The sequence below is a fragment of the Mytilus californianus genome, unplaced genomic scaffold (assembly GCF_021869535.1).
Source record: "Mytilus californianus isolate M0D057914Y unplaced genomic scaffold, xbMytCali1.0.p SCAF_9, whole genome shotgun sequence".
In the NCBI taxonomy this organism is placed as follows: Eukaryota; Metazoa; Mollusca; class Bivalvia; order Mytilida; family Mytilidae; genus Mytilus; species Mytilus californianus.
This window is the reverse complement of record NW_026262745.1, coordinates 96,009,492-96,032,331: the sequence shown is the minus strand read 5'-3', so window position 1 is coordinate 96,032,331 and position 22,840 is coordinate 96,009,492. Positions and strand designations below refer to the sequence as shown.

General features: G+C 33.1%; 1 protein-coding gene across 1 annotated transcript; it reads right to left on the bottom strand.

Moving 5' to 3' along the window:
- Window positions 1-1,805: 1,805 nt before the first annotated feature.
- LOC127714176 (stomatin-like) lies at window positions 1,806-22,632 on the bottom strand. Its single transcript, XM_052220192.1, has 8 exons — window positions 22,515-22,632; window positions 21,633-21,766; window positions 11,957-12,029; window positions 9,826-9,908; window positions 8,350-8,553; window positions 7,503-7,558; window positions 6,150-6,228; window positions 1,806-2,701 (listed from the first exon to the last, which is right to left on the bottom strand). The coding sequence occupies exons 1-8, from the start codon at window positions 22,579-22,581 to the stop codon at window positions 2,513-2,515; spliced, it is 885 nt and encodes a 294-aa protein (XP_052076152.1). The 5' UTR covers window positions 22,582-22,632; the 3' UTR covers window positions 1,806-2,512.
- Window positions 22,633-22,840: the final 208 nt, after the last annotated feature.

The following is a 22,840-nucleotide window of genomic DNA, read 5'->3' as shown; positions in this document are numbered from 1 at the left end:
AAAAAAATTTTTGTGGTCATATATTAGTATGACGTTGGCGTCGTCGTCCTCATCGTCGTCGTCCGAAGACACATTAGTTTTGGCACTCTAACTTTAGTTTAAGTAGACGGATCTCAATGAAATTTTACCATAAGGTTTAATACCACAAAAGGAAGGTGTGTATTGATTTTGGGGGTTATGGTACCAACAGTTACGGAATTAGGGGCCAAAAATAAGCATTTTTGTAACTTCCAGACATAACTTGTGTGTAAGTGTATGGATCTCTCTTCCATTGTACCACAAGGTTCCATATCACAAAGGGAATGCTGGGATTGATTTTGGGGGTAATTGCCTCCAAATTTTAGGAATTAGGGGCAAAAAACAAGCATTTTTCTAGTTTCATGACAATAACTTGTGTGTAAGTCTATGGATCTCTCTGACATTGTATCACAAGGTTCCATATCACAAAGGGAATGCTGGGATTGATTTTGGGGGTAATTGCCCAAAAAGTTTAGGAATTAAGGGCCAAAAAGGGGTAAAAAACAAGCATTTTTATAGTTTCATGACAATAACTTGTGTGTAAGTGTATGGATCTTTATGAAATTATACTACAAGGTTCCATATCACAAAGGGAAAGCTGGAATTGAGTTTGGGGGTAATTGCCCGAAAAGTTTAGGAATAAGGGGCCAAAAATAAGCATTTTTCTAGTTTCCAGACAATAACTTGTGTTCAAGTGTATGGATCTCTCTGAAATTGTACTGCAAGGTACCATACCACAAAGGGAAGGCTGGGATTGCTTTTGGGGGTAATTCCCTCAAAATTTTAGTAATTAGGGGCCATAAAAGGGCAAAAAAAAAGCATTTTTCTAGTTTCAGGACAATAACTTGTGTGTAAGTGTATGGATCTTTATGAAATGGTACTGCAAGGTTCAATATCACAAAGGGAAAGCTGGGTTTGAGTTTGGGGGTAATTGCCCTAAATGTTTAGGAATTTGGGGCCAAAAAGGGGCCAAAAAACAAGCATTTTTCTAGTTTCCAGACAATAACTTGTGTTCAAGTGTATGGATCTCTCTGAAATTGTACTGCAAGGTACCATACCACACAGGGAAGGCTGGGATTGAGTTTGGGGGTGATGAATCATAAGGGGGTTCAAAAAATTTGGGGGGGGGGGGATTTTTTTTTCCTTTTTTTTTCTTTAAAATTTTCCATTTTAAATTGGTTATTTCTGATTTATATATAAAAGCAAATAATAATGATATGGTTTAAATAGGTAAATTAAAAAAATTTAAGTTCTTAGACCACTTTCATTCTGTGTCAGAAACCTATGCTGTGTCAAATATTTAATTACAATCCAAATTCAGTGCTGTATCAGGCTTGAATGTTGTGTCCATACTTGCCCCAATTGTTCAGGGTTTGACCTCTGCGGTCGTATCAAGCTGCGCCCCAGCAGAGCATTTTATTAAAAATGTGTCAGATGACCACCCTGCCAACAAACATGGCCAACATGGCTAAAAATAGAACATAGGGGTTAGATGCTATATTTGATTAATATCTCGAAAACTTCTATAGATACAGAAAATCTGACATCAGCAAAATTGTTAAGACTGATGAGGTCTACCTAATGTCTATTGACATTAAAACTGTTATACGTCTTCGTGAAGGAGTTATTACCCTTAAACGACATATTTTACCATTATTTATGCGTTTTCTTGAAAAATATAATAAATAAATAGAAATTTAAACAGGAAAAATGATCAGCAGGATAAGATCTACCAATCCATCAACATGACTGAAATTGTCAGTTATGTCTTAATAGAGTTATTTCCCTTTAATGATTATTTTTACTAATGAGTGGCCATTGTTGAAGATGCAGGGTTAAGGGACACAGTTTTCTTGACCTCTGGACAAAAAAACTTCAAGAACTTTTATGCCAAGTAAGTTTTTCATTAATCTTAATAAAAAACTGATCTTGCATCCCTCCTGTTTTCTGATACGTCCCACGTGACCTTTAGAAAACAGGAGCGATGGGAGATCAGATAGGATATAGATACCTATAAACTGAAATCTTTCCATATTAGGTTTTTTTAATGAACAAAATGAGATTTTTTGTATCAATGTGACAGTAACTTAAGTGTATTTTAGTACATGTATGCTTCCTGACTTCAGACCAGTACATATTTATAACTTTGGACCAAATAAAACTTGTTTTTAAGATCATACTGGAAAGCTGTCCACAGGAAGACAAATGCACCATGCTTGTTCCTTAAACTGGGTCACAGTTGGTCTTCAAAGTCATAATTTTCATTGCATGATGACCCATGTTTTGCAAATGCATGTACCTTTGCATCATACCACTTGCATTTCATGAATGCAATATTTTTTTCATGATTTTTTCCCATACAACAGATACCTCAAATGGGTTACAGAGGTATAAACACATTGTTATATATAGAGAAAGTGCAAAATTGTTCTTTGTAATTTTTCCAAAAATTGCATGCAAAATTCTGGAACATCCGTTGTCATGATGATGGGAATTAGCTGTGAGAATATCCTTGTGACAGTTGCATCGGCAGAGGAAATAGAATGGTTGAGTTATTTTTAGCTGCCACAGATTTAAGTGTCTGTAAGTATCTGAGCTGAATGGCAGCAGGTGATTGTGACATGATATCTGCAGCCTCTTTTAAGGCTTGTGATGCATTTTGTTCTCCTTTGGCTGTGATGACCTGTAAAAATAAATATATATGTATTAGGCAGTTAGACAAAAGGCGCAGGGTTTTCAAAGGCAGAACATAGAAGCTATTAGCAAACTGATGTTCTACATTAAATACTAAAAGTTGAAATAGATTTAGATCTACCTGGCAAAAGTTATGTTATCAAAGTAAAGCTTTTTTAAAAATTATTGGGTAATTTTACTTTATTATTATCAAGTGGTCCAGATTTTTTTCTCTTCTTTGATAAAGATTGCAAAGGTGACTTAGAACTTTACGAGTTGGGTATCATTTTTCTGGAAGTTGAACATTAACAGCATTACCTTTTAACCATCTTTTAAAAACTTTCATTCAAGTAAGCATCTTATTTTTATGGCAAGCCATTTTACTATTTATTCTAACTCCATCTTTATATATAGTATATAAGATATCTTATAAATATTTTTATATAAGATATTTTATATAGTTTATAAGATATCTTATATTGTTTATAAGATATCTTATATTGTTTATAAGATACCTCATATAATTTATAAGATATCTTATGAAGAAAATTATATAAGATCTCTTATAAAATTATATGAAATATCTTATAAAATATATAAGCTATATTATAAAGAAAATTATATAAGCTTATGACTGTCTTGAAATTGCATTTGGCTGGTGTTAGCTTTTACTCACCGATAAACGGAAAGTCCCTTATCAAATAGCAAAATCAAAAGCTAAAACACATCAAACGAATGGAAAACAACTGTCATATTCCTGACTTGGTACAGGCATTTCCTTATGTAGAAATGGTGGATTAAACCTGGTTTTATAGCTAGCTAAAACTCTCACTTGTATGACAGTCATACAGCATTCCATTATATTGACATCAATGTGTGAGCAAAACAGACATAAGAGGTAAAAATGTCGAAAATTGGGGGTACAGCAGTCAACATTGTGTTATCATCTTAATCATTTTAAAAACAAAGAATTATTTAAACAAAGAAAAACAAAAAGGCATATAGACACTCTATTATAGACAAAGTACATAAGCAAAAATGAATGACAAGAATACAAATATGGCCAAAGCACAATAACACAATTATAAATACCTAGCCACGCCAAAAATATATACCAAAAATCGGACTAAACAGTAAAGGTTTAAAATATACAAAGACAAATAAAAAGAACATAATAATGATTATAACACGTGATTAAGATGATAAACAACGTCAGCACCTGGAATCTATACTTTCAAGACCATCATGTATTAATTGTGAAGTTGATACGGAATATTTATCAGCAAGATAAAAGATGGTATCTTCCAATGACTTGTTTAGAAAAAGGACGAAACGTTCTTTGGCATAAATCTGGTTCATCATCTTTCTGCTCAGACATTGGTGACGCTAAATAAAGTCAGAGTAACAGCAGCAAGCTGTTGAATACCGAATGAGTTGGGAAATGTATATCCCATATGCAGCTGAAGTTGGTACGTTGCTGCTGAGGTTGGGGAAATTTATAACTTCAAAATTAAAATCGTCTCGTTTGTTATAGATTCTGGTACTGAGATGACCATTTACCACTGATGTCAAATTTGAGGTGACAGTCTAAAAATGAGGCAGAGAAACCTATGTCTGTTGTTTCTTTAATTTCTAGTTCTGGAGGATATATTAATGGTACCCAATCAGAAAAGTTTAGATTGTTAATGAATTGAAAATCAGAAACTTATTTCACAAAAAATCTTACGATTAAAATTGATCATAAGTTATACTGAAATGTGTATGACTTACGAGTATTTTTACTCTTACAAGATTTTTTTGTGAAAAGAGCCCATTATTATTAAATCATCAATATATCTGAATGTGAAATTAAATTATCTGGCTTCTTTGGTCTACTTTTATTTATAAGTGTCTGAAAGAACTCCGACTAATATGAAAATAAGAAGAGGTCAGCAAGGTGAGGGGCACAGTTCATTCCCATAGGAATGCCTACAATTTGTTGAAAAGATCTGCCTGCAAATTCAACAAATATGTTGTTAATAAGAAACTCCAGCATACTGATCACTTGTTCCTCTGTGTAGCATGTTTTACCTATCACAAACAGGTCATCACTATTTCTTGATTGGATTTTTAGTAACAATGACCATCTGTGATTATTACGTAGTTGGGCCTAAAAGGTAAGGGTTAGTTTTTCGATTGGATATAAATATGAGGTTGTGGATGGAGGGTCCTTCATTTCTGTATTCTTTAATTTTTAGGTCATTTTTCTGTATTCTTATTCTCTATATTTTTTTGGCCCATTATTCTCTATTCTTTTTTTTTTTGCCATTTATTCTGCACATTTTGCCCATTATTCTCTATTCTGTAAACCCCATCCAGACCCTCATATATACTTGGTATTCTTTGTCGAGTATGACTGCACCACCTCCCCATATCAGAGTACGAATGTCTATGAATGCTTAAAACAAAACAAACGGAAAAAAAATACTGAACTTTTATGGTTTTTCTGAAACTAAGAATATAATGCTTCTTTTAATTTTAGCTTTATATGATCTGACATGCACAAAATGTTAAATGAATAAATGTTTCTACAGTCAACGCTTTGACACCCCAATATATCTACAAACAAGCATTCTGAGAGTATTGCATGGCAATACATAGTCCCCTACCGGGTAAAAAATCATTTTACTGGAACAAAATGCTAACTTGTTCTATAACTTGGCATGGAGTAAACAAAAAGTAAATATCATGTCAATATCTTCAAGCATGAATTAAAAAACAGTGTGGAAAACTGATTATATGAGTGGAAAAACATTAGATATGATTAATAGTTCTCTAAAATTAGATATAATGTAATACAGTGTATATCTATTTTCAAATTATAATCAAATATAGTTAATAGTTCCAAATAGTTTTTCTTTCATTTGTCACAAACTAATATAGATTTGTAACTTATCTATAAAATGTCAACAACTTTTATCTACACAATGTAATGTATTGAAATATATACATTAATAAAATAGATTATTATCTAATTAAAGGATTTTTCTTCATAATTTTTTTTATATATATATAGCATTCAGAAAATTAGCTTATTCTAAATAACAAACAAAATAGCCAAAAAATTCTTCAAATAATTTAACAAAGAATGTCTTTTAAAAAATGAGCTATCTCCCTTTGTACAGAAATATGGTTTAACACAGTACTCTAACATTAGATATGGTCCATAACTCTGGACTAAATGATCAGACCGGAACAAAATTCAAACTTGATCTATAACTTGTCATGATAAAACTATATACCAAATATCAAATCAATATCTTCAAGAACGAAGAAAAAAAGTGTGGAAAGCTGATTTGCCGGACTGACGGATGGACAGACGGACAGACAGACGGAGTGCAAACCTAAAGTCCCCTTCGACTTTGTCGGTAGGGGACTAAAAAAGCAATGTCATTTAATTCAAGATTACAATATTTTACCTTTGCACGTGCTTGTCTGGCTGCTTCCGCTTCAGCTGCCATAGATCTCTCCATATCTTTTGGGAGTTTGATTTCTTTTCTGAAATATATACGTTGGTATAAAATTGATATAAATGAATAACAAGGCACGGATTCAGGAGGGGTTGCATCCCCCCAATCTTTATGGGTACAATTTCAGTCATTTTTTTGTCAAATATTGTCCTTTAAATCCTACCGGTTATTCCGAAGAGCGAGCCCACCAACCCCTTCCATCACATCAAATCCTGGATCCGCGCCTGATAATTGATACCATATGGTAGCAGGATATGAAAGTTCTATTTAAAATTACGGTTATTGTTTAAACAATGTTCAGTTTATTGAAAAATGGGAGAATTAGTATCATGGCGACAATCAAAAACTTTAAAGTCAAAGAAAGACAATTAACGTCAGGATCGTTAATAGAAAAAATAAACTAGGACTACAAGATTGGGCAATAAACAACTCGTTAAAATCTCAGTTGCTTTGGAAGGGTCTGCTTAGCAGAAGGCGAAAGCTACCAAAGGGACGGCCAAACTATGTAAGTCCTTTTTCATACTCATTTAATTGAAACATGAAGAAAATATAGTTTCCGCTGGATGATTTGCATGTAAAATGCTGTAAAATGAATGTTTTATATCTTTATTATTACCTAACACACCTTTCGTGTAAGGTCTTAAAAAAGTATTGCAAAATTTCGGCCAGTGAATAAAAAAAAAAGGGATTTGGCAATACAGCACAATCCAAACTACACACAAGAAACACAACATTGAGGTCCTCAACACAGGCACTTGTCTCTGAAAATAATTTCATATATACCTTAATATAACATATTAAGGTATATAGGATTTTTTTTCACAGACAAGTGCCTGTGGTCTTCAACAAAAAAGAACTTCCAAGTGTCAGATTATTACCGGCTCATGTCGAAAAAGGTCTTGTCATCAATTACAAAATTCTTTAATGGACAAAAAATTTAAAAAAAGGCAATGATGGTTTCCTTATAAATACAAGGGGCCTCTCTGACCGAGTGGTATAAGTAGTCGAACTACTGTATCACTAGACTTGTCAACAATGAGGTTGTGAGTTCGAATCTCGCACGTGGCAGGTGCGCTCGACTCCAATCTAAATTGACTAGGATTGTCAGTTTTCTTAACGAAAGTCGGTGGTTCTATTTGGGCACTTCGGCTACCTCCACCAATAACAACTGACCGCCACGAAATAGCACAATAGTGCTGAAAGTTGCGTGAAACACCAATCAATCAACCAATCAATCAATCCTGACAACTACATGAACATACCGGCCACGCCAAAGTTAAACTCAAGAAGTATTTCACTTACATTTCAATCCTTTCCAGTTTAATTCCCCAGTTAGCTGTTTGTCTGTCAAATTTCCTCTGAAATTGGAAAACCGTTCAAGAAAAATTAATGATGAATATTATCAGAACTTGATAATGTATTATGAATATGAGTGTAAAATATTAGCACACATGCCATTATTTCAAACCAACAACTCGGCAAATAGGAAATAGTGAAACAGATGAATATTTCTGGATTCTTACGGTGTTCTTCAGAGTAGACCTGTTTATTCTAAGGGTACGACCATTTAATTTTGAGGGTGTGTGGATTTTTTGAAGAAAATTATTTTCTTACCAGGCAAGCATCAACTTTTTTTTTGTCGCACTAAGCACGAATTTATATTATCATACAACATAATTATACTTTATTTTCTTTCACTGTCTGAAACTCAAATTTTATTGAAGGCTTACATGAAGGCTTTCCGGAGAGAATGTTTTCATCCCCTGCACTCACTTTTGGCTTTAAAATTCTACTTTTGTTAATATACTTATATAATTGATCTATCACCTTACTACATTTGTAAATAAAATATCAAAGTCCTGTAAATTAAATAACATTTTCAATAAGCAGGTGAAGTAATGAGGGTCTTCATGAAGTTATCAGATTTTTTAAATAATTGACAAAAACCATGATAAAGCCAATAGAGAAAAATGCGCAAAAACAACGAATAGAGAACAATGTTGTGCTCAAATATAGAGAAAAGAGAATAATTGGCAAAAAAAAACTAAGAAAAAGAATAAAATGCTCCTTCCCCAAATTTCAGACCCCCAGTTATCCCAAACGCTCTATCAAAAAAAAAATAATTCCCCTTTTCTTTCGGAAAACTTACTGTTATTTCCCTGGCAATTTTCTTTCTGTCACATATTATTTCAGCCATGTCTCTCTTTCCTAAGGTTTTTCTGAGTGTAGTTGCAGCCATAATACTTATAGATAGATGTGGATTCTCAAAATAGCATACTGATAAATTTGGATTAAATATACGACTGTAAACAACAGCATCTACAGTGATGTTCACACAGTCTTTAGTCAAAATCTGAAAATTACAAAAGTATTAAAACTAATTTTGTAGAACATTTTTATTTACTATTTTTATTCAACTAAATGGTAATTCGGAGCGTTATCAAACTCAGCGATATTACTTCAGGCGTAATACCTGTGACAACATATTGGTAAATCGCCTTTAATTTAGGGAAAAAAGAAGTATTACATTTTCCCGGCTTTAGGTTGGCCTTTTGTGTATCCAAGTCAGGTGAAGGAAGTCAACTAAGGAGCGCTGTGATTGGATGTAAGGGTACAAGATATATTTAATTGATCTATGAATAACTGCAGTGTGTTTATTTACAATATAAATTTTGAAACCCATTGAAATATTTTCCTGAGAATTATTCGAAAAGACTTCCAAAATTTCATAAATTTTATGTAAAATGACGGTGGGTATATATAGATAACATAAACAAGCTAACTGCTCCGTTGGAAGATGGTCATGATACTATTTGACTTTAATTTCTAAAACAGAATAATAAAGTATCAATACCACACACATAACTGTTTTGTCCTGGTTTTTATTATAAAAAGTGGTAAATTTAGAAAATGTTAGAATACTGTCGCCTATGGCAGAATAAATACTACCGTTTTTCCTTTAAGCCAATTCAAGGGTATATTATTTAAGAAAATAGCTTTCTATAAGACTGTTATTTGGAAAAAAAAATGTCTGCATATCAATTTAATAATCGATATTAAAAGTCTTGTCAAAATGAAAGGCTCCAAAAATGTAAGTAAAACTGTAATGTTATATCCTTTTACTTGTTTTCGTACGTTGTTTCTAGTATAATTGATTTTTTTTATATGGAGCCTTTCATTTTGACAAGACTTATAATATAAATTTATTTAATCAATATGCAGACATTTTTTTTTATTTCCGAAATTACAGTCTTATACCAGTACATCCAGTATATCTAAACTATACACCAAGTATGTTATTGTTTTATATTATCGTCAGTCGATTCAAGCAGTTTGCATTATATGGTTAATTGATTGGTTGTTGGTGTTTAACGCCACCTTCACCAGTCTTGGCGACCAGTTTTTATTGGTGGAGGAAGAGATATTTTATTAACATAAAATCCAAACAATCGGATTGCTACTAAATACAAACACAAATAAACAATAAACAATACAAATTTATAACATTTACAAAAAATATTAAAATGTTAGACGACATGCCTCCCCTTTAAATTAGCTTAAAATGGAGGAAATGTCTGTAGAGAACCACCGACCTTCGGCAGGAAAAGTTTGCATACTATGTTACCTTCTGTGGTCTGATGTCTCGACACACCGTTCGTAAATCCATCATTTTTATTTCATCAACACATGGTAAGATGAAAAGTAAACCTAAAAGCGAAAAATGGTTATATGAACATTTAATATGTGTGTCTAGAAACATGCAAACAACAGTTCATAAAACACACAAAGTTTACAGATTGCAGAAAAATGACAATTAAACATAAAACAAAAAAAATACCGGCGATGAACCGTGACAGGTTCTCGGAAATTAAGTAGGATAATTTAAACAATTTCTAACTTAACGTTCAGTGGCAAATATTTCATGCATATTCACAAGTAGAACACATTCAAAATTAAAACTTTAGGAAGGTTCTGTTCAATTGGGTCGACCAGGATAGATAGATAATTTAGACAGCCTCTGATACATAGCGGAGGGTATATTCAATGGGTGGAAAGCTTAGCCTTACAACAGATCACCAAGACCTCAAAAAGTTGTTGCTTCGTGTCACTGTCTCTATACACGGGACATCAAATAAATCGTCCACATTCCGACATAAAGATGTGTATTTATATACCCAGCTCAGAAATGGACGAAAAATTATAGTCCTTCATTTCTGTATTCTTTAATCTTATGCCATTTTTCTCTATTCTTTATACTTTTCGTATTCTTTATACTTTGTGTCCATCATTCTCTATTCTTTATATTTAAGCACCTCATTATTCTCTATTTTTTTATTTTTTTGGTCGATTTTTTTTCTATTCTTTAAATTTTTTGCCCTTTATTCTGCACATTTTGTCCATTATTCTCTATTCTGTAAATCCCATCCAGACCCTCATACATAGACATAAGAAGATGTGGTATGAGTGCCAATGAGACAACTCTCCATCCAAGTCACAATGTGTAAAATGTAAACAATTATAGGTCAAAGTACGGCCTTCAACACAGAGTCTTGGCTCACACCGAACAGCAAGCTATAAAGGGCCCCAAAAATGACTAGTGTAAAACCACGATCATTTCAATATTTTGATTGCTTATTCCGAACGACTGTCTCAATTTTAATCTTAATTTTTATTTTATTGAATTGCGTGAATATTCTAGTAAATGTCGTCGTTAATTATAATTTTAACATAAGTATAAAACCTGTCAAAGTCAAGATTTCTTGTAACTATATTTCAACATTTTTAAGAATGTAACATAAATGGACCCCTTTGGAAATAAACAGTATGGTTTGCATGGGAAATCCAGATTAGGTATCTAATTATTTGTCAATTACCATAAGCAATAGGTCAACTATACTTGGTGTATGGAATAATTTTAAGGTGTACATGTCTATCTGACAGGATTTATCTGACCTTGACCTCATTGTCATTGTTTTTTTTTTTTAAGGTTATGTGATACTTGTAGTGTACAACCTTTATCTTTAAGACTCTCAACATAAAATCAATGGTCAGTAAAGTAGGCGATACACTTCAGCGTGTGCGCTCTTGTAATTAAGTATGTTTACATGTCAGTTATTGTTTTATACTACTTTTGTTATGTTTTATGTTGATATTTTATGAAATAAATTGATAAATCAATCAAATAGTCCATGAACAAACCAAAACTCCGAAACAGCGGTGACGTAATGATTTTAATATTCAGCCACATGGCATGTTGGATGCATGGTTAGTGTCAAACCCAGAAACAGTGGTAACGTCGTCTCTGCTACGCTACGCTGACTTACTGAAAGTTTAGAAAAGTTACCAGTAAACTTTCAGTAAGTCAGCGTAGCGTAGCAGAGACGACGTTACAAGTAAACTTTCAGTAAGTCAGCGTAGCGTAGCAGAGACGACGTTACAAGTAAACTTTCAGTAAGTCAGCGTAGCGTAGCAGAGACGACATTACCACTGTTTCTAGGTTTGATACTGACGACGTTACCACTGTTTCTGGGTTTGACACTAACCATCCAGCATGCCATGTTGCTGAATATTAAAATCATTTGTATTTTATAAACAACACAGATGCAACCAGAGTGTTTAGATGAGAGTGTAAACAATATTACTGTATGCAAGGAAATATTAGACGTATATATTTTGTAATTTGTTAAAGGGTTTAAGGATGTTTAGGCCAACATCATTAAAGCCATATAACTGTATATGGTATATTAATACGATACCTGGTCCTTTGGCACCACCAGGTAATACACGACCGAGACGAAAAATTACAACTCTCTCATATTCAGTAATAACCTGAAAATATTTTAAAACAATTATTCAACATAAAGAATTATAGTGTGCAGTAGAATATCATATATAAATACATGTTGCAGTTGCAGAGCTACAATACTAAAATTCCACTAGGACAATATCCACCAGTAGCCTCTGATAAATTTATCCGTTTTTTGTTGTTAGTTGCAACCCATATAACTCGGTATACGTGTTGGTGGTTGATGAAGTTGGTTGTTACGTCCAAAATAAATGTTAATTCCTGTACTCCTTTCTTTGTATTATTAAAATTTATTTTGTTTTTCCTTTTTATTTCGATTTATACGAAAAAGGGTGACACGGGATGCTCATTTCAAAAATCCCGCCTTTTTTGTAATTTTTTACCACTTTCCATGAAACCTTTTTTCTCCCTTTTTCCCAGATCACACTTTTTCATTTATATCTCACACCCCCACTTTTTCATTTATATCTCACACCCCCACATTTTCATTTATATCTCACACCCCCACTTTTACATTTATATCTCACACCCCCACTTTTTCATTTATATCTCACACCCCCACTTTTACATTTATATTTCACACCCCCACTTTTTCATTTATATCTCACCCCCCCCCCCCCCCCCCCACACTTTTACATTTATATTTCACACCCCCACTTTTTCATTTATATCTCACACCCCCACTTTTTCATCCCCTATATATACATCCCAAAAGCGTGTTATCCCCTTCTAACTTCATAAAATCAAAGTACTGAAGTACTGAACATCGGATGACCGCAGGTTCTTGTGGATGATCAAAAGCACATGTCACAGAAACAGATCACATCTCTATACCTGAAACTGAGGTTAATTTACAGAGATTTTTTTTTCTTATACAAGTTCGTGTTTGGATGATGAATAAATGACAGGAAATTCAACCTCACCGTAATAACTATTATATTGTAGTGATACAAATCAGTATACCTTAGACTATTATACTAATATAATAATAGTTCCAGAGAATACACTGGTTTGTTGTTATATATTATATTAATATTACGGTTGCATGTATATATAATTTTCATGTATTTGTATATCATACTATTCTACTATTATTATAGTGTAATGCAAGTGCATGGTGGACACTCTTCTGTAAAGAAAAATCAAAGTCTTAAAGGCTGTAAAAGCAATTGCTGCCATGTTAATGTTTTGTGGACTTTTATTTTTCATCCATATATATAAGAATTAAACCTGACAGGACAGGAGTGTTGACTAGTGAGACGCAAGACGGTTTTAGAGAATACACTGGTTTGTTGTTATATATTATATTAATATTACGGTTGCATGTATATATAATTTTCATGTATTTGTATATCATACTATTCTACTATTATTATAGTGTAATGCAAGTGCATGGTGGACACTCTTCTGTAAAGAAAAATCAAAGTCTTAAAGGCTGTAAAAGCAATTGCTGCCATGTTAATGTTTTGTGGACTTTTATTTTTCATCCATATATATAAGAATTAAACCTGACAGGACAGGAGTGTTGACTAGTGAGACGCAAGACGGTTTTAACTTTATATCAATATAAGACTTTAGCAGGAAATCATTCTAAATATGTTTTATATTTTACAAGGAGACAACAAGTTTACCAGGCTAAAGTTGGGGTTAATTATACATGTGCTGAAACATATAACTGAAAAAAAACTATTATGGATTATCCCCTGGTAGTGTTTGTAACTGGGCAATAATTTCCTTTATTGATTTAATTTTAACCATTTTCATAATTAATTTAAATTAACCATTCAGTTAAAACATTTCAACCTTCCAGACGCAAATGTTGATAAACGGGACAGAAACAAAATATCTAACAAGACATAAACATGTAAAAAATAAATATATATTTCAGCTTACTAAAAATATTTTCATAATGTCACTTTGACATCATTTCTTAAAACTAAGTCCCAAACATAATTGCTCAGTTGACATGTGTCATCCTCATGCGATACGAGATAACTATAATTCTGATGCAATCCCGAAAAGGGGGGTCATCACAAACAAACATGACATTAAATTGTCATTATACGAACTAGAACAAACAGCTCTATGTTGCTTTGATATTTATCAATTTTCAGGAAACATGTGAAATAAATTTCAGGTCCATTTCATTATAGTGCCTAACAAGATTGTGTGAGGTAGACGAAATTGACCTTAAAACGATCGTATTGTCTTTTGATGTCCAAAAATAGGCAGATCGGACATATAAGGACTTTATCTAATGACTACATAAATTTGGGATATATTATTATTATAATATTCTAATGAAACTGAAAATTGTATTTTTTTTTAGGATAAACAACAATTTTACCTGGCGTAGCCGTTCATAAATGTTTTTCTGCATTTATCTTCGAAAAATGGCGTATTTAATGGAATAGAACGTTAATACAGTAAACTTTCTCTTTTTTCTCCGCAATAGGCTATCAAAAATAATTTATCTAAATTGTGTATGTGGAAAATTATGTGAAAAGATAAAAAGAGGCAATTGTTACCTTTCATACCTTAAGTTTCGTTCATCTGATTCTGACCAATGCTTATATACTAAATATCTATTTATATGCCGCTATTATTGTTGTTGTTACCAATTATGTAAATCAATTGTATCTGATTTTATGCCCTTTATGGGCCCTGTAATTTGGGAAATAAAAAAAAAATCTATTCATTGATAAAACGTAATATGGACTGGTGCAGTGTCCAGTTTGCAGGTCATTTAATTTTCTGTACACATTCATGCACTCTCTGATTTAATCAATATACTCGTACGAAAAAGCATGAACCGTTTGAAGGTAATCTAATAATAACTTAATCCAATCAAATTGCATAATTCAATAACAATGTCAAGTCCACATCATAATGAGTAATAGAGGTAAACTGGGTAGGGAGAAAATGACAGATATTTCAAGTTAATATTTATGCAATAACGAATTAAAATTTGTCAACCAAAAGTTTTGCTACAATTTCAAAAACATGTCGTTCTGTATGGGTATAGTTTTCGAATCTTTCATTAGCGTATTTAAGGCTATAAAAAGTTTGGGCTTCAAAAGTTCACACAATTATTGACTTTATACAGAAAATTCGTCCTTGTAAAACATTTAATAGTTCACAAATGATACGCGATTTTAAAGTAAAATTATTTCTTAAAACACTGCAAAAAATTTCATTCATATTGATAAAGTGGTATCGTCATAAAGTGCGTTGAAATGAACAGTGGTATAGCAAACATCGAATTCCCTCACAAAATGTTATCACACACTACAGTAAGGGGAGTCAGTTAAGTTTGTCTATTTTTAGATACTATACAGGTAATCTTTTGACACTACGTATACAACCTGTGTGACCTGTGTAGTGATTTTGATTTTACGATAAATTCATGAATGAACGATAATTTTATGAATGAACATGAGCACCTGACCTCTTTCTTAAACACCTATTAAACATATAAAACCGTATTTAATAAGGAGATAATTCAGTCAAATTTTCAGTACTAAATCAACAACTGAAATGATTCCATTTTTTGATGAAACATCGTACGAACGGAGAACGGAATCGCAGGTTTAAAAATGCACTTTTTTCCCTTGTAATGACCGCGGATCTATAATTTTTATAGATCGGTTGAAATCCCAAAACTAATTTGCATAATGGAAATTTAGGCGATAGCAATACATCGGAGTGACCTCAAGGTCATCCTCTGTAAAAAACTACCAATCATCACGGCAATCACTAAAAATAGGTAATTCACATTTTTACTGATTGCTAAACGAGGGTATGGTCGGGGTATAAAGAATAGAGAATAATTACCAAAAAAAAAAATTAAGACAAGAGAATAATGGACAAAACAATCATAGAATTCAAAAAATGGCATTAAATTAAATTATGCAGAAATTAAGACACTCTCCCGATCAAAACACTCCCATATGTATACTCGTGACATTTGTCGCTAAGAGAGATGTTAGATGTGTTTACTCGTGGTCATTTGTCGTGTAGAGAGATCAGATGTGTTTACTTGTGATCATTTGCCGTGTGGTTACTTGTGATCATTTGCCGTGTAGAGAGATCATAATTATATGTTTTCTCGTGATTTTTTGTCGACCTTCTCTACCAGATTTATATGTATCAAAATGAAGGTACTGTGTGTATATCTGGCGACTTCAACTCACGTATCGGATATAATACTGACTTCATTGAAGGTGTTGATCGCATCCCTTCTCGTGAGGTAATCGATAAAACCGAGAATCACTACGGAGATTTGTTTGTGGATTTCTTAGTTGATAGTAATTTTTGTGTTTTGAACGGCCGTATAGGAAATGAAAACAATTATACATGCGTTTCAAAGAAAGGAAAGTCAGTTGTGGATTATGTAGTGGTACCGCATGAATCTATACCTTCAGTGAGTGATTTTAAGGTAAATACGATATCCGACCTGATCGACCGATACAACATGGATGTGCCAGATAAAACACCGGATCATTCGATTCTCGAATGGAAATTAGCTGTTATGAATGAAGGTCTGAATGATGAACCAGCATTTGAAACACAATTCAAGGGAAATAAAATATATGATACATCAAAGTTGCCAACAGAATTCTTGAATTCGGAAGATTGTGCGAAAAGAATTAGCGAAACTGTCAACCGCATTGAAAATGAACTTTCATCAAATAGATGTATTAACGAAGCATATGGAGCTTTCACTAACTTTTTAATGAACGAAATGGATCTAGCCGGCCTAACTGTAACCAATCCTATCAAATATGAACGTAAATCGAAGCAAAGTAAGGCAAAGACTTTCTTAAAGCCTTATTGGAGTGATTTACTACAGCATAAGTGGAACGCAGCAAGCAAAAGGGAAAAGTTATGGCTAAAGTGTAATGACCACACAAACATTAAACGTAAATTAAAACAAGAATATTGTGTTGCCCGAAACGATTTTGACAAACATTTACGGAAAGCAAAACGAAATTATCAAATTTAAATACACTTCAAATGGATTTGCTGACTGAACTTAAAAAACCAAACTCTAGAGATGTTTGGAAACAAATTGGCAAAATTGGAATTTCGAATGACAGGCGGGATCAAATACCATGGGAGGTTATTGATAATAATGGCGAAGTAATTACAAATAAAGACTGTGTATTACAAATGTGGAAAACGGACTATCAAACATTGTTCAACGATCAAACGGACAGCATTTTATATGATGAATGTCACCTAGACAGAATAAAGCAGGGTAAAATTTCATCAGACCCTGAACTGATTGATACATCTTGTTTGAACAAACCCATCACTCGTTGTGAAGTTGAGGAAGCGGTGAGCAGATTGAAATTAAGAAAGGCACCTGGCATAGACAATATCCCAGCAGAAGTTCTAAAAACGAAACCTGTATCGATATGTTACAAAAGATAATAAATTTTTGTTTTGAAAATGGTGTTTCGCCACTTGAGTGGAAACAAGGAATTATAAATCCAATAGTGAAACCAAATAGTACAGACTTTCGTGTTCCTTTGTCATATCGTGGGATAACACTTTTGTCAGTGCCATGTAAAGTTTATTGTGACATTCTTAATCGTAGGTTTGGAGATTGGATAGAAGATTCGGGTGTACTGGTTGATGAACAATGTGGATTTCGTAGAAAACAAAGCTGCCTAGATCATATATAGTTTGTACTCTATCATCAATGACCGTAAATTGTCACGTCTTTCAACCTTTGCCTGCTTTATTGACCTGAAGAAGGCGTTCGACAATGTGAATCGGGACTGTTTATGGTTCAAATTGCAAACGTTTGGTGTTAACGGAAAAATCTTAAATGCTGTTAAATCTTTGTATGACAACACAACATGTTCTGTGCGTGTTTACAACGTCTTTACGTCAATGTTTCCGGTTTCATGTGGAGTGAAACAAGGGTGTTTGATTTCTCCGACGCTTTTTGCTCTGTATATCAATGACTTAGCTACAGAAATTAAGTCTTTAAATAAGGGTATTGATATTGATAGTATAAATGTAAGTATCTTACTATATGCAGACGATATCGTTTTACTAGGTCCAAATGAGGCTAGTTTACAATGTATGCTTGATTGTGTTAATGCATGGTGCCATAAATGGAGATTAAGTATTAATTGTAGTAAATCAAATGTCATACATTTTAGGCCTAGCTCTGTTCAGCGTTCTACTTTCAATTTTTTCTGTGGTAGTCATAGTTTAGTCTATGTAGACTCATACAAATATTTAGGTATATGGTTCACTGAACATGTAACATGGTATAAAGCCGTTAAAGAACTCTCTAAATCTGCCAGTCGAGCTTTGAGCTGTTTGACTGTGAAATTTTACGCTTGTGGTGGTATGACGTATCAAGTGTTCACAAAACTGTATGAAAGTTTGGTACAACCAATATTGTTATATGGTGCGTCGATATGGGGACTTACGGAACATAGACTCATTAATAACGTTCAAAACAGTAAAATATTCCTTGTAGTGACTAAATTGACTAGCAATACTGCAGTACAGGGTGATTTAGGATGGCTGTCATGTCATGCTAAACAAAGACTGGAAGTTTTAAGATTCTTTTATAAACTTGAAAATTCAGATAATTCTCGTATTTTGTATAAGATACTTCTATGGTCGAAACGAAAACGTAGATCCTGGAACTTTAATGTGGTTAAATTATTTCGCAACATGTCTGTAGAATACTTAATGCAGCCCGGAATTAGCAAAGAACTATTTTTTAAAGTGATTAAAAGTAAATTACGAATATTAGATGAACAGTTGTGGTTTACCAAACTTTGGAATGACAATTCGAATGTGAATGGAAACAAATTGAGACTATATAGACGTTACAAGAAGGACCTTCAACCTGAACACTATGTTATTAACACAATGCCACGCCAATTACGAAGTTATTTATGTAAACTTAGATGTGGAACTTTACCTTTGTCTGTCGAGACGGGTCGTTATACGAAACCACCAATACCTTTAGAAGAAAGAATTTGTCCATTTTGTAATAATGCTATAGAAGATGAGATACACTTTTTGATTAATTGTGACATTTACAGTGACTTAAGGTTTAAATTGTTTCACAGAGCTATGGTCATGGATAATTCTTTTTTTACAAAGTCAGATTTTAATCAATTTGTATTTTTAATACAGAATGTCGAATTGCAATACGAGTTATCTACCTTGGTGCATAATATGATAAGAAGACGTCGTGCACTGAAAAGCAATCTACACTCTTGATTTTATATTTCCGTAAAAGCCAAAGTTACATTTAATTTATTCATTTTTCTAATTCATTTTATTCATGTTTTATTTATTTATTTTTTTACTGAGAGGCTTTAAAAATTTAAAAAAAAAAACCAAGATTATTTCAATTTATTCTTCGCAATCTGTTTATATAACCCCCTTAAAACATTATTTTTTTTATCACATATCATTTATTTTTTACTAATGTACGTCATACTTAATTGTGTCATTTCTATTTTAAGTTATTTTCTTTTTATTTAATTAATGAAAAAATAGTGTAAAATTCGGATAATTTTAAACATTTTTGACATTTTACTACGTTTTACACTTTGTATTTGTTAAATAGTTATATATTTGTATATATAGTGTCTCATAAGCCTGTCTAGGCTGGGTATTTGTCTTATTTTATTGTTATGCAATGTATTTTATATAACCTGTATAAAAATCTGTAGACAAGTATGTGACACTTTAATAAAATAAATTATTATTATTTTTTATTATAAAGAGATCCGATGAGATCTTTTGTCGAGTAGAAAGATTAAATGTGTTAACTCGTGGTCTTTTGTCGTGTAGAGGGATTAAACGTTCGTACTCGTGATTAGTTGTCGTAAAGCGATCAAATGTACTCATGATCATTTGTGATGTAAAAAGTCAAATCAGATGTGTTTACTCGTGATCTATTGTTGTGCAGAGATTAGATGTGTTTGCTCGTTACCATATGTCGTGCAGCGAGATCAGATGTGTTTATTTGCGATCATTTGTCGTTTAGAGATATCAGATAAGTTTACTCATAATCATTTGCCATGTCAAGAGTCAGATCAGATGTGCATACTCATGATCATTTGTCATGTAAAGATTCATATCAGATGTGTTTACTCATAACCTATTGTCGTGAAAAAAAATATTAGATGTGTTTGCTCGTTATCATTTGTCGTCTGGGGAGCTCACATGTGTTTACTCGTTATCATTTGTCGTGTAGAGAGATCAGATGTGTTTGCTCGGGATCATTTGTCGTGTAGAAAAATCAGATGTGTTTTCTCGTAATCATTTGTGTGTAGAGAGATCAAACGTTTACTCTTGATCATTTGTCGTGATGTGAGATCAGAAATGTGTACTCTTTATCATTTGTCGTGTAGAGAGACCAGGCGTGTTTATTCTTGATCGTTTGTCGTGTAGAGAGATAAGACGTGTTTACTTACCCTTGATCATTTGTCGTGAAGAGAGATCTGCAGACGTGTTTACTCTCTTGATAATTTTTGTATAGAGAGATCAGACATGGTTACTCTTGATCATTTGTGGAGTAGAGAGATCTAATGAGTTTACTCGTGATCATTTGTCGTGTAAAGAAATCAGATATTTGTACTCGTGATCACTTATCGCGTAGAGTGACCATTTGTGTTTACTCTTGACCATTTGTCGTGTAAAAAAATCGGATGTGTTTACTCTTGGTCATCTGTTGTATAGAGAGATCAGACGTGTTAACTCTTGATCATTTGTCGAGTAGAGAGATCAGATGCCCTAATTCGTGATCATATGTCGTGTAGAATGATCAAATGTATTTACTTGTGATCATTTGTCGTGTAGAGAGATCAGATGTCCTTAATCGTGATCATATGTCGTGTAGAATGATCAGATGTGTTTACTCGTGATCATTTGTCGTGTATAGTGATCAGATGTGTTTACTCGTGATCATTTCTCGTGTTTAGAGATCAGATGTCCTTACTCGTGATCATATGTCGTGTAGAATGATCAGATGTGTTTACTCGTGATCATTTGTCGTGTATAGTGATCAGATGTGTTTTCTCGTGATAAGTTGTCGTGTAGAGAGATCAGAATGTTTACTCGTTATCATTTGTCGTGAAGAGTTATCAGAAGTGTTTACTTGTGATCATTTGTCATGTAGAGAGATCGTATGTAAGGGTGTAAAAAATATAAAGAATAGAGAAAAATGGACCAAAATAATAAAGAATAGAGAATAATGAGGTGCTCAAATATAAAGATTAGAGAATAATGGGCAAAAAGTATAAAAAATAGAGAAAAATGGCCTAACAAATTAAAGAATACAGAAATAACGGACCCACCATCCAGACCCTCATATGTGTTTACTCATGATCATTTGTCATGATCTGATGTGTTTACTCGATCGTGATCTTTTGTCGTGTAGGGAGATCAGATATGTTTACTCGATCGTGATCTTTTGTCGTGTAGGGAGATCAGATATGTTTACTCGATCGTGATCTTTTGTCGTTTAGATAGATCAGATGTGTTTTTTCGTCATCATAAAATTGTCCTTTAGAGAGATTAGATGTTTTTACTTGTTAACATTTGTCGTGTAGAGAGAAAGTAAACGATTGACATACCTTGATGGTATAGCATAATGAAAACGGGAAAAACAGAACACAGAGAAAATATGAAACGCCAATCAAAATACCACCGGCACATCCGGGTCCTGTATATGGCTCTTTGAAACGGGCTGCACCAGTCTCATTTTTAACTGAAAATAATAGATTGGCTTATTTACATTTTATCTCATACAATTGTCGCTTTGATTCTCAAAGTATAGGTTGCACTTGCGGTAAGTTTCCCATGCAAACATTTGTATAACACTTCGTTTTTTTCACTTGTATACTTCCATAGGGCTTTACAAGAACAAATGCCAACAATAACAACTTGTTAGATTTTAATGTTTTTTTTTTATTTCAATCGTTCATCATCAATTTCTTCATCTGTTGTCCGGAAGAAACGTTTCAGATTCTCCCTCACCCCGTGTTGTTTTTATAAAGGGACGGAACACCACTACTAACCGTGTACTAAAATAAACCACGCCTACTATAACCCCATATTAAATATACAGGGTCTCCACGCTGTCGTTTTTAACCAATGCTATTCCTAGAAATATATAGGAGGTAAGATAAGAATACTTTTTGCTATGATTGTTTCTTTGCTTCGGGGGTACCTTTGTATATCATGTATATGTATCCGGTGGTGATGCTACACAATGGTCTTGAAAGGTACGTTATTTTAATGTTTTGATATGACCGCCTACCTACGAGAAAAAAATTATATAGACTTACAAGACGTAATGTTTTAACTAGCACAACATATGGATCAGAAGCACTTCTATACTCCTCTAAACAGATCGATCGACAGGTTGAAATTGGAAACACAGAACGTTAATTGTTAATGTAAACATCCTCTAGCTAAATGTTAATATTTCTATTAAGAAAATGAAGTTAACATACCTTTATCTGTCGCCATTAGACTTGAATAATCATGTCGATAGTCACCTTTCTCTCTTACAGCTTGCATTACAGGTAAACAACAACATTCGTTTCGAAATATATATAACTAAAAATAAACCTTATGTTTTTTTATAGTGGTTGTGTCCCCTTGTGCGTTTCAGCTCGAAAGGAACCTGGTGTATTTACATATTTTTTGTCTGGTTTACGCAATTAGTGTGTTATGTTTGATTTGGTATTTCAGTGTGTGTGTGTTTTGTTGTGTTTTAGGGCTTTCTTAGGGGGACTTCTTTTTTAATCGGTTCTTCAAATTTTGTCAGGAGTTTTTT